General features: G+C 34.7%; 1 protein-coding gene across 1 annotated transcript; it reads right to left on the reverse strand.

Moving 5' to 3' along the window:
• Positions 1-2,508: 2,508 nt before the first annotated feature.
• LOC5568906 lies at positions 2,509-13,031 on the reverse strand. Its single transcript, XM_001658177.2, has 3 exons — positions 12,774-13,031; positions 3,282-3,415; positions 2,509-3,216 (listed from the first exon to the last, which is right to left on the reverse strand). The coding sequence occupies exons 1-3, from the start codon at positions 12,868-12,870 to the stop codon at positions 3,085-3,087; spliced, it is 363 nt and encodes a 120-aa protein (XP_001658227.1). The 5' UTR covers positions 12,871-13,031; the 3' UTR covers positions 2,509-3,084.
• Between the last annotated feature and the right edge of the window lie 342 nt (positions 13,032-13,373).

Here is a 13,373-nt window from a genome sequence, read left to right on the forward strand (position 1 = left end):
GTTAAAGTATGGAACAACATTTTGATTCAAATGCCGAACACTGTGTTCATTCTGTCTCATATTCCGAACACCTTGATTCAAATTCCGAATAGCACGAATAAACCGTATTCAAATCAATAATTTCGAAAATAAATTTACTTAAGCTTGTTCTTCTGGTCTGAAACTAGAGAATCATCACCACTCCCGCGGTATAAATTATATTGGAGACGTTAAAATTGAATTGCAATTGACTGCCATTTCCTTGTTTTGTGGTGACATATTTCAGCGAAACATTTCAACCAAATCGCCATACAAAAACCGAGTGTTCGGAATATGAGTCTGTTCGGAATTTGAGACAAAACGGTATCCATGAAAATGTATAACTCCCAACTGTATTAAACGCCTCTCTCTATTTCAATGGATTATTTATTTTCCTATCTATGGTTTTCATGATCTGTCCGGAGTTTACCCATTATTCGAGAGTTTTTGTAAGGCACGACAACGGGGAGAAATCACACAGAATGAATTATTTAATATGCCATTTGATGAGTTATACATTTTTGAGGCCTTCACCCTCTCTTTCCCACGACTTTGATCAACTATCTCTTGATGAAAAAAGCATTTTTTTTAAGTGCTTCAACAAACAATGTTGCAAATGGTCTAAATTTATCTAAACCAGTATAATTTTTTTAAGTTGTCTTTTTTCAATAGTAATGTGATTGTTTATCAATATTTAAACTATTGAAATAGTTAGTTGATTATTTCATTAGTCTGATGAGTAATGAATCAAATTCTATTAACGATTAAATTGTATTCACCTGATTCGATTTGACTGGAATTCGTCGAAAATCAATGAAGATCTAGAGCTACCATGGAAACGAGAAGTATTCGTAATATGAATCAAAACGGTACTGTTGTCGATTGAAGTCAGAGCTGCTCGCTGTCACTATCAACGCATAAAATTTGCTGATTTGTACAGGCCGACTGCTATACAATTCGGATCAATCTTTATCACATCAACATCATGCTGTGTACTCCATCACAGTGCATTGATGGCGATAGACTATGGATATCACTGATGGGTTAAGTTTAGCCTTAAATTAAGCAAATAAAATGGCAATTTATCGATACGATATTTTTGACAGTGCTTCAAATAGATTGAAACTATATGTTGGTAACTGAAAAACTATAATAGCATGGATAATTACCACGTGATCACTCATTCTGCAGTGATTATGATCTAGAGTGCGCTGTCACATCACTGCTGCTGGTTGTCATATCAAAGTGATATTGATAGCTCGCAAGTGATATTGATAGTTGTAGAGCAACAGCCATCAGCTGATGTGATTGATATTAAGCAACTCTTAACTTGAATATAATGGAATGTCGATTTTCGGTTTTAGGGTAACTTTGATGATGATGGTTATGTAAAAACATGGCAATCCACATCCAATGTCAAACAGACATTATCACAGTTGGAACTGCATTTGAGAATGTTGATTGAAAACATAGATTAGGTTTTATACATTAAAATGCAGAATTTGAAGGAAAAGTAACCTACAAAAGTGTTTCAAGTTCAAGTCTATTCCTGAATAGACATTGATTGATCCCCATGTTTCGACATTGGCATAAACATTCAACATAAGTCAATCGTTATTGGTGTATGTAAATAAATGTATTTCAAACAAAATCGAATAAATTACGCAAGGTATATAGGGCGCTGCTTATCTCTGGGCGCTTTAAGTTATTCGGGAAAATCTGACTTTGATTACAAAATAACCCCAATTTGTGAAAATAATCCATTAATAGAAATGAAAGTGAATTTATGTACTACTCTAACTAGGCTACCAAGAATAAAAAGGAACTCTTTAAAATTTAACCAAATAGCAATCGTAGAACAGGTACACACTAAACACACTACGGTGAATTTCACCGTAATCTCAACAGCTGAACAGTTCGGTGAAATAAAACACCGTATTTCGTCGGAATTTAACGGATTACGGTGATTTTTTACCGAATACTGTAAAAATTTACCGTACTCCGTTAATTTATTTCACCGAACTGTTCAGCTGTTGCGATTTCACAGGAATCCGTAAAATAATTTAAGTGTGTAGGAAATCAGCCGCTTGATTGTTGCCGTTTTAGATCCTTATTTTCCCACTGTGCATAGACCATGCGCTTTTCCAACCCATTCAATCACTCGGCCGTTAATTGACAATGTTATCGATCGATAACAGATAATTAGCTCGTCATCGCGGTTTACCGCTCTATTGGTTATAGAAAGTTGCAACTGAAGTGCTGTTGGATGACAAATGTGTAACCGTCTCCGCGTTGACCCACTGGACTAGGTATTTGCTGGCACTGAAATGGAAACTCTCCCTTTTCGAAGCGAAATGACCAACAATTAGAAGTAAATCGTGACCACAAGCCGGGGGGCCTGTCCCTCGTCATCGTGGGTTCGATTCAATTTCGATTTTGGGCTCCTGTCATCACGCAATGAAAGAATTCGCCACCGGAACGTGTTCTGCATTGGTAATTAGTCGTAAGCATTGTTCGATGCTCTTTATTGGTCTCTATTTGTGGGGTGAACTCTGAACTAGACTCCCCCACGTCGAAGCTTTCACACGTGGTACAGTCAGGTCTCTTATTAGGTGCTGCCACCCAATTTTCGCCCACCGCAATTTTTCAGCTGTCTTCCATTTGATTCTGGTGAAATTCTGTAGATAAAGCTTATAGGGTTCTTTCATGCCTTATTCAGGTGATAAGTATTGAACATTATCTGTTATGGAATACCTTAGTTTGATGTTCTACAGTAATTTTCTTCTGCTCGGGAACTGACAAATTACGGTGGGAAGAAAGTGGGTGGCAGTGTCTAGTAGGAGACCTGACTGTACAGGGAAAGGATGGAATTTTTTCGCTTCCGAATTGTGGTCAGTCGTGACTGGTGATCGCGCTTTCAATAGCACACATCGACGATGAATTGGTGAAGGTGATGATGAGGCACAATAAATTACAATAAATAGGAAATAAATTAGGTCTTAACATTAGTCGGTGACGAGGAGAGATTTGACACTGGGTTTGCTCAGTTTTGATGGATGGACGGATCTACCAGTCCTTGTGGTACAGGATTGGAACAGATGGAGCCGCAGGAGCAGCATAAGCCACGGGGGGTGGTAGAGGGATGGGGTTGGCGCTTCTTGCTATGATTTGCGACACGGCAAGCACTAGAAGAATTACCTAGGAACGAAAAGAATGTATGAATAATCATTTACCAATAAAAATACCGATCGATTTCTACTTACTCCTACGCCCAATCCCTTCATCGAGACTACTGTGAGAGCTGACAGCAGGGTGGTGATGACCCCCACAACAAACGCCGTTGGGACCACAGCAAAGCTCATTCGTTTCAGGAAGTGATGGCCGAAGGTTCTACCCTCTGAAATGGATGGAAAAAAATGTTGTGAATATTGGGGTTTTAAGAAGGCAGCTAAAAGTTCACAAGTAGGTACCGCAACCCGCAGTATCATTTATCAAATCCACAGTGTTAATGTTATTAGAAAATGTAATTATTAGGTGTATCTAACAAATATTCGTATAAAATCTAAAAGTAAAACCAGCGACATTAGTTTTATATAATTTAGAAGCTTTTTATCTTGTTTTTTTTTGTAAAATATGAAAACTACAAAAACTCATATATTTGTATTTATTATCGCTTGTGCCACTATAGGAACACATGTGTCCATAGTAGCACTATTTCTAATTTCTGTTCTTATAGTAGCACTAGCTTCACGGCATAGGCAAAATACAAATCAAAACCATATTTTTACTAAACTATTATATTATTCATTTGAAGTGTGAATCAAAAGCTTTCGATTGATGTGAAAAAGTTCTTAATTCATGAATTATTTTGTTTAAAAAAATAGTTTTTCTCAGTAGTGCTACTATAGAAACAATAGGTTTACTGTAGATACAAGGGAGCTTAAATTTTAAGCAAACCTATTTAGAACAAAATTGAGCTGTCAATCAATGGTACTTAAATTAATATCTGCTGACCTTTATGACAAAAAATATTTTACAAAGATTTATAGCAAAACGGCTGTAAAAAGCCACTAGTACGACTATAGGGGACTATCTACTAAGGGAACACAATAGAAATATTAGTAGTAGAACGCTAGTGGCGTTGTTGTCACAAAACTGATTTTTATTATTAATACCTTAAATTGTGGTTTTTCATAGTTTGTTCAACACTAAGTCGTTGTTTTGGTTTTTAAAATTAATCTGACACTTTGAGGCCCGGTACTCACGCAATTGACATTCGTGGCAAACTAGATGTTGGTAACACGAACAGCAGCGACATTAGCATTTTTAGGTTAATGCTTCTACTGGGAACTCCGACCCTGCATGATTTATATTTTCAAACACATTTTATGAAAATTTAAAGTAATTTAAAACAATGTTGAAAGTAATTTTTTAGTTGATTTGAAGTTATTCTCATGTTGTTTTCATGTTAACAATGTTCGGTTATATTCAAAATACCTTTACTAACTAATTGTATGGAAACTTCAAAAAAAAAATTGTAAGACTTGTCACGCCCTCTCCCTACGAACGAGACATAATTTGTGCATGACCTTTTACAGTAAATTGTTATTTCAGATTAATTGAATGAAAATTTTGTTAGCTGATTCCATTAAGTAAAAACAGCTCAAATCATGCAAATCATAAGTATTGTCCAAGAGGCGAATGAACATGACTGTTTAAAGCCTCTATAATAAACAAAAAAAAAATAAGTATTGTCCAGGAAAATTTCCAGAATCTATATTAAACTGTGACCCATATACTTACGACATGGTCTTGCGGTAAAGTCTAATCCCACACAAATTTACAAATTTTTGAAATGTTGGAGTCTACGTGAGATCTGAAATGTCCAAAATGTGTTCACATAGTTCAAAAACAGTCCCTTAGGAAGTGTATTTTTGTTTTAAAGGGGATCAAGCATAGATCAAATACACAGCCTGTCTATGTATCATGCAATAACCATCAATCATCAAAAATTTAAAACCATGTTTCAGAAAATTCAAAACCTTTGTTCGCTTTTCAAATACCGAAGGGTTGGCATATTTATATTTTCATGAAGAATACTCTGATTTAGAACAACAAAAGTGTTGAAATTTTTGAACAATGAATGTTTGAACTGTTTTAGTTTACATGATTACGTAAAACAAGAAATTTGTTCATTTTAACGGAAAACGCCTACCTATTCAGCTAGACCATCTTCGTGTTTTCCATACGATATACGAATGCAAAATATGACCATTTTGTATAAAAAAGGCCAATATGAAACAAAAATAAAGCTTACAACTTAAAAGAGGTTGCACCAATATTGGTGCAACCTCTTTTGAGTTGAAACCTTTTTTTTTTTTTTTCAAATATATATCCGCTACATTTTTTTTCATTTTAAGACTCATATTAAAGTATTGTATCGAAAAGAAAATAACCAAACATGAGACTACATATCGATGTAGGGGCCCTGATAGCCGTAGCGGTAAACGCGCAGCTATTCAGCAAGACCAAGCTGAGGGTCGTGGGTTCGAATCCCACCGGTCGAGGATCTTTTCGGGTTGGAAATTTTCTCGACTCCCAGGGCATAGAGTATCTTCGTACCTGCAACACGATATACACATGCAAAAATGGTCATTGGCATAGTAAGCTCTCAGTTAATAACTGTGGAAGTGCTCATAAGAACACTAAGCTGAGAAGCTGGCTCTGTCCCAGTGGGGACGTAACGCTGGAAAGAAGAAGAGACTACATATCGGTCCCCTATTGAATTTAGTAATATCACCGGTACCAGATCAATTATCAAAATTGCTCTCCGTTCAATGTCAATTATGTCAATTATGACTGATTTGTAAGAAATTTGGTTGTGCACACGCAGTGCCATTTGAAGTTTTTATGAAAATTACTATGAAGAAGGCAAACCTTTTGTGCTCATTCCTCTAATTGCTTGTCTTAATATTCTATGAAAAAGAGAACGAACTCTTCTCATGTGAAATCTTCCCAGCTACAACTTTACCGAAAACATTTTGATGGTATGTAAGGATAAATTGCTATTAATTAATAGGGGATTCCACGGAGGCATGCAAGTCGATTCTGATCGACCATTTCAAAAATATCTGAAACTTTGCACAGTTTTTCAGTTCCATCTAAATCGTCATTTTCCGATATCAAATCTTCAAGTTGAGTCACGACTAACTTTTCAAAAGGGTGTATGTGAAAATGGTTCAAAAATATTCAAAAAGCTGCACAGCAAAACCGGTTCGTTCGATTGTTAGACAACTAAAGAAACAAAGTTAGACAACTAAATAAAGATTCCAAAAAAATACACACAGTAAAAAAAAATTTTTTTTTTTTGCATTAAAAAACATAATTTTTGACACAAAAACTCAAATATCTCAAAACCCTATCGGAATACCAAAGTAATTTTTTGAGGGAAAACGGTCCATTATATTAGCTATCTACCATAAAAATTTGGTGATGGTAAGCCAATAAACAAAAAAGTTATGACATTTCAAATATTTCACAAATTTGACACTGAGTGAAAAAAAAATTTTTTTTTTTCATTGTTAATTTTTTTTAGGACCGCAGTTTGTTGCTGAATTTTTGTTAAGGGTACCACATGAGGTTAACAAGTTGTTTTCATGATATTTTATTTAATTATTCATAACTATTATAGCATCTATTAGAAAGTTAGACGCGATCCAGTGTTGTGATCTATAGTCTTGATAGTGTCATATTTTTTATTGTACGTAACTGAAGAAAAATTCTCTCAATAGTGTTGAAACCTTTTGATAAAAGAAACCTATAAGAAATCTAATATTGAAGACAAAAGCCAAAAAAAAGTTTTCTATACAGGTATACGACTAGTTTACCTGCAAAAAGTTTACCTCGTAGAGAACAAGGCGGGTCTATACCCAGGTGATCTAGTATACGTAAAGCAGGTCGGTTTTCTCGGCGCTGGTTTTCTCCACAAAGTTAAAATCTGATTACACCTGGGTATAGACCCGCCTTGGTAGAGAATAGACTTTGTTAATCATATTTGGGAGAAAGCGAGTAACTTCAACAACATCAAAAACATGATAGGTACATACCATGAACATACTCACGAAAAAGCTAAAAATATACTACCACTATGGTTGTAAAAGATTTAATTGTAAAATTTTTCTTCAGTCAAGCAAACGACACCAAACTAGTCAGTAAAAACTTAAAAGTGATTTTGTTTATTAAAATCTAACGAGCAACATGAGTAGTCGCTTTCTCAACTGTTGCAGGCCGTTTGCAGAAAAAAAGTGTTCGAAAGAGCTACGAAATCTCACCGAAAGCACCATAGATAAACTGAAAGCGGCTGGTTATGCTCCAATGTCTACATTGAATACAAATTTACGCATTTGTACGTCCTGCCGTTTAAACGTTGACAAACGGGCAATCTGTACATCATCGGTGGATCAGGTTGCAGGAAGTTCGAAAACAACAACAACTGAGGAATTACTAGATGCACCGACAACAACTGAGGAGTTACCAGAAGTACCAAGTGCAGATAGTCTTGCCACGGTACCATCAGCGACATCTGTTTCAACAAATCAATCAGAAGATGAGTGCATCCAGAAGGTCAACATCGAACGCTTCAACGAAGGGATAGTTGGAATAAAAGTGACTCCGATTAAATGGACGAAGATGGGTTACGTCAATTATCCCGAGAAAAAGAACGAAGAAACTTCTTCAAATTAGGACCTGAGGATGTGGAAAATACAGACTACGATGAGGTAATTATGAATATGAAGGAAAGGTTCTCGAATCTAGCCACGACAAGGAAAGAAAAATTATTGATTTTGTCGATGCTGCCAAGCTCGTGGTCTATTCAAGACGCCATTGATGAGTTCAAAACCAATAGAAATACAGCAAAAGAGGCAAAACAATTCAAAAATAACTGTCTTGCAACCAAAAACGCTAGGTCGAGTACTTCATTAACAGATGAGACAAAAGAAAAAATAATTCAATATTTTGAAGACGATGAAGTAAGTAGAGCTATGCCTGGCCAGAAAGATTATGTATCTGTAAAAAAAGATGGAAAGCGTCAAGCAATCCAAAAACGATTAATGATGACTACTTTGAAAGAAGCGTATACACGCTTCAAGGAAATTAACGAAAATATTAAGGTAGGTTATTCCTCATTTGCAAGCCTTCGTCCAAGGCAATGCAAGCTTCTATCCAATTCAGGAACACATAATGTTTGTGTGTGCACAACACACGAAAATATTAACCTAATCTTACATAGTTTGAAAAGAATCAATTTATCAAAGGATATTAAAATGTTAACTGGTAGTCTTTTGTGTGAAAATACAACATCAAATTGCTATCTACGATCTTGTTCGGATTGTCCAGATTCTTCATCATTGGAAAATACTTTATTCGCTGAGTTTGAAGAAAATTATATTGATCAGTTATCATTTGAGCAATGAGTGACCACGGATAGGTGTGACCTAGAAACTATTGTAAAACCTGTAGATGAGTTTGTGTCATTTTTTTGCTTGAAATTAGAAAGTTTAATTCCTCACGACTTTATTAAAACAGAGCAATCCCGCATTTTAAAAAATACGAAAAATACATTACAAAATGGTGAATTTTTAGTCATTTGTGATTTTTCTGAAAACTATAGCTTTGTATTGCAAGATGAAGTGCAGTCCCATCACTGGAACGTACAACAAGCTACAATTCATCCATTCGTTATTTATTTCAATGGAAGTACGCAAATTGAACATTTTAGTTTTATAGTAATTTCCGAAGATTTAAGACACGACTCAGTATCTGTAAATTTGTTCATTGCCAAAATGATTAACTTTTTACGCGTTGATAAGGATAAAGAAATCAGAAAGATATATTTCATGTCTGATGGAGCAGCATCGCAGTACAAAAACCGTAAGAATTTTTCGAGCCTATGTCAATTTAAATCAAAGTACGGAATTGATGCAGAATGGCATTTCTTTGCTACGTCACATGGCAAAGGTCCTTGTGATGCTATTGGAGGAACCATAAAGCGCATGGCCACAAGAGCAAGTTTAGCCAAAGAACGTGAGTATCCAATTAAAACTGCAAAAGAACTATTTGATTGGGCGAATCGCAGAAAAGAAGAAGATTTAACAAAATTATCATTTTGTTTTACTACTACTGAAGAGTACGAATTAACGGCATCAGAGCTCAGCGAACAATATAATAACGCGAAAACGATCCAAGGAACCCAAAAATTTCACTGTTTCAATCCATTGTCAGAAAATAAAATTAAAGCAAAACTATACTCGAACTGTACTTATAATGATGCAAAAGTGTTCGATATTGTAAAAAAAATGAATAACAATAAATAAATAAGTATTAATAAAATGTTTTCATGATCTCATAACGCATACCCAAATCCAAAACTTTTAAAGTTTATATATAACATTTAGAAACTCATCAATCATACTCTAAAAAAAATATCCTGGTAAAAAAAAAAATATTTTCGTGTAATCTGTTAATTCATTTTAATTTATACATATATACATATACATATAATATTTATACATATACATAATATTTATACATATAATATACATAATACTAATGAATACATGAAAACGACTTGTTTAATTCACGCAAGGCCCTTAACAATAAAATCAGCAACAAACTGCGGTTCCCGTAATAATTTACACCGAAAAAAAAATTTTTTTTCTACTAAATGTGAAAATTGTGACATGTTTGCAATGTCTTAACTTTTTTGTTTATTGGTTTACCATCACCAAATAGATAGTAGATAGCTAATATAATGGACCGTTTTCCCTCCAAAAATTACGTTGGTATTCTGATAGGGTTTTGAGATATTTGAGTTTTTGTGTCAAAAATTATGTTTTTAATGCAAAAAAAAAAAAATTTTACTGTGTGTATTTTTTTGGAATCTTTATTTAGTTGTCTAATTTTGTTTCTTTAGTTGTCTAACAATCGAACAAACCGTTTTTGCTGTGCAGCTTTTTGAATATTTTTGAACCATTTTCACATACACCCTTTTGAAAAGTTAGTCGTGACTCAACTTGAAGATTTGATATCGGAAAATGACGATTTAGATGGAACTGGAAAACTGTGCAAAGTTTCAGCTCAATAGAAAAAAATGAATTAAAAAATTTACCAAATTTTGGTGCTGTTGCTTGGAATCACTCTAATGATAACAAAGTCTCAATTATGCTGAGATGATCTTTCAATTAAGGTACCGGTACCAATGGTTGTAATGTACCAGTAGATTGGACTATGGAATAAAACGTACATTTTTTTGATAAAAACGACATGTGCTATTTTTAGTGGATAGATCGCCTCTAGTTTAGTCGATTTGCCAAATTTCAGCTTTTTATTTCATCAAAAAGTCATATAAATAATAAAGTTTACGCAAAAAATTTGCTCCCTTGCACCAATAGTTGCCGTCGTGTTCCAGTAGTGGATCAACGGAAGGAAACAGTTTTTAAAATGGATGTATAAAAATGAAGAAAAGTCCCAGAGATGTTCTTAATGCTTCATTCGAAAGATATTAGTTGTTGTTCGAAGGGAAAAATGTTAAACCTGTGTAAAAACTTGCCTTTTTGTTTAAAATTTCTTGTATAATTCCCAAACGCCTACTACTGGAGCACTAGCGCAACTACTGGAACACGTGTACCAATAGTGGCTCAAGCGATTTTATGTTAAAAAATTAGTTTTATCACTCTTTTTATATTTTTCCCATATAGTAGAGGTTGAAATCTTTCTGTTGACGTCAAAAGATCTATGCTAAGGCTTTTCGTTATTTTGTTATGATTTTTTATAGCTTAGGTAGTCCACTAATGGCACCGGCACCCTATTACGGCTTCCTGAAAATTTTTTGTTCTGCGGTAGCCGCTAAGTTCTACCGCAGCTCTCAACGTTCTACGAAAGGCTTGAAAATCATTGAATCATTGAACGAAACCATCTAATCGAATTATGCTAGTAGAGTTCAAAGCTTTGAAAAACAGCAAAAAATAACAGTCATTAGCGTGGTTTCCAAGGTATCATCGCAGCCGATCGGTGATGCTTTGAGGAAATCAGCAATGTGACTGCTGCGGTAGTTTTCTATTCAACATTAGAACGGAAATTTATCTCTAAAATTGCAATTTTTTCAGAGTAACACTGTAGAACATAGTAGCTTGGATTACTTTGGTCTATTCTTCCCGCCAGGAGCACCACTGTTGCCTGCCGAACAGTTAGGCTGACCATACGTCCCGTATTTAACGGGACAGTACCGTTTTTACGACCTTTTATCGAAAATGTTCAATTTGTCCCGTATTTTATGAAAAATCAGTAAAGCCTAACATATGAAATTCAACGGTTCCAAAATATTTTTGAGAGTATTCAGTTTACATTAAGTCTCGATTTGCCATATTTTAGGTTGACATTTTTTTTGACTTGACTTGAGTTGACTCATTCGCATTTTTTTTAGAATCAGATCAATTTTTTTAAATCTGCAATTAGTTAACATAAATATGAACATAACAATGTATATATATTTTCTCAATGTTATGTTGAAAGAAATTTCACACTAAACTGTAACATATTTCCGAAACTCGACTTCAAAATTGCTATAAAAACTTGATAAAAGCATAAAATCACTTTTTTTTATCAGTTTTCAACGTTCTTAAAAGAACGGAAAAAATAACCTAGAAGACTAGAGATTCGAAGACTATAGTAGAAAAACTAAAAATATGGACCACCATTATTAGGAACAATTTCCTGGCCACAGTTTTGAAACATCACAGTCCGTTCAATTTGGAAACCTAAAATTTCGCGGTTCCTAATTTTGAACAGATTTTTCAAGAAAATTTAAATTTTCAATTCAAACACAAATAGGTTATTACTAACATGATATCCATTGTCGGTGTCACAATCGCAATTATCAAATTTCCATGTACCGGGGATATTTTTGCAAAAACGTTTAGCATTCGTAAGTAAATAATTAAAAAATATTCTGTCGTCAAAAATTTTCCTTTTAATTTTTTGTGGGACAGATTGAGCTTCAAAATTGTTATTATTGAAATGCCTTAGTATGGAAAAAAGTCAAAAAGTTCAAAAAATCTAAATTTTAAACTTTAAGAATCTGCAAATTTTTTTAGGGTGCTTATCTTAAGTAAAAAAGATCTGATATACTTGCAACTTCGATAAAAATCGATAATAAAAAATAAAAAACAATTTTAAAATATCTACGGTTTATACAAAAATCTTCAAGTTTTGACATATTTCGTGGCACTACATATTTTGTAACTTTTAGATTGTACCGTTTTTGTTCTTCATTTGTCCCGTTTTGATCTTGTTTGCAGTTGGTGAAGCATACTGCATGCAGACCCACTTTATGATAATGGATAACAATTTATCCTGACGTCCAATCAAAATGTGGCAAAGTTGTAGCTGAAAGGAATTCACATGAGAAGAGTTTGTTCACTTTCCCATGAAATATTTTGACAAAGAGATAGAGGGCTGAACACAAAAGGTTGACGTTTTCCATAGTAATCTCCTGATAAACTTCGAACGGCGTGTGCACAGTAAAATTTCTTCCGAATCACTTAAAACTTAGGGAGGATGCTATTCACCATAAAGAAAGTCGTTTAAGCACTTTTTTCCTCAATCACTATTGCCCAAAATTATATATTTTCCGATTGATCTAATCAAACATCACTTTGATCCAAATTTTAAAATCTTTTTGCATTTATCACACTGACCTGCAACATCCTGATCTTCGTCTTCACATCGCACCAAAGCCACCAGACAGCACAGAACCATGCAGGCAAGAATCACTTTTTCGTAGTTGGAAGCCATCGTTTGTAGCTAGGATTGAGCACACTGCTTATGCTTTAACGTCACGAGGTAAGGTACGATCGAATTGTCACGACACTCAAAGTTCGACTGCGTTCCAAAATTTGGCCAGCCAGGTCTTTTAAATAATTGATTCATGGATGGACAATATACAATGAACCGAGCGAGGACCATAAACATTTTGGACACTTTTTTGTTTCCTCTATTTCAGTTCCGATATTGTCTTCGCTGTCTTCGCTGTCGCTGTCGATGCGACAGTTGCCAAAATGCGGTACTCGCTGTTGCAAGCGATATGCGCGGCACAGACAAACAGACATAGCAGTTAGGACAATTATCTATGTAATCCATTGCCTTCTTCACACAATCTACATCAGGTGGCCACCAAGCAGGAATTTTGATTATGTGCCACAACCTAGAAGGTTGTTTGAAGCATGGAAATGGAAATTTTATAAGTGTTATGTCTGTTTGTCTATGCACGTGGTATGCAAAGATGTCCACACTCTGCG

This window comes from Aedes aegypti, chromosome 1 (genome assembly GCF_002204515.2).
Source record: "Aedes aegypti strain LVP_AGWG chromosome 1, AaegL5.0 Primary Assembly, whole genome shotgun sequence".
Classification (NCBI taxonomy): domain Eukaryota; kingdom Metazoa; phylum Arthropoda; class Insecta; order Diptera; family Culicidae; genus Aedes; species Aedes aegypti.

Bases quoted from the DNA above. Each gene is read 5' to 3' on its own strand.
- LOC5568906 (XM_001658177.2), bottom strand. From the start codon at position 12,870: ATGGCTTCCAACTACGAAAAAGTGATTCTTGCCTGCATGGTTCTGTGC. The intron at 3,416-12,773 runs GTCAGTGTGATA...CATCCATTTCAG, and splicing joins CGAAGATCAGGATGTTGCAG to AGGGTAGAACCTTCGGCCAT. The intron at 3,217-3,281 runs GTAAGTAGAAAT...TTTCGTTCCTAG, and splicing joins TGAAGGGATTGGGCGTAGGA to GTAATTCTTCTAGTGCTTGC.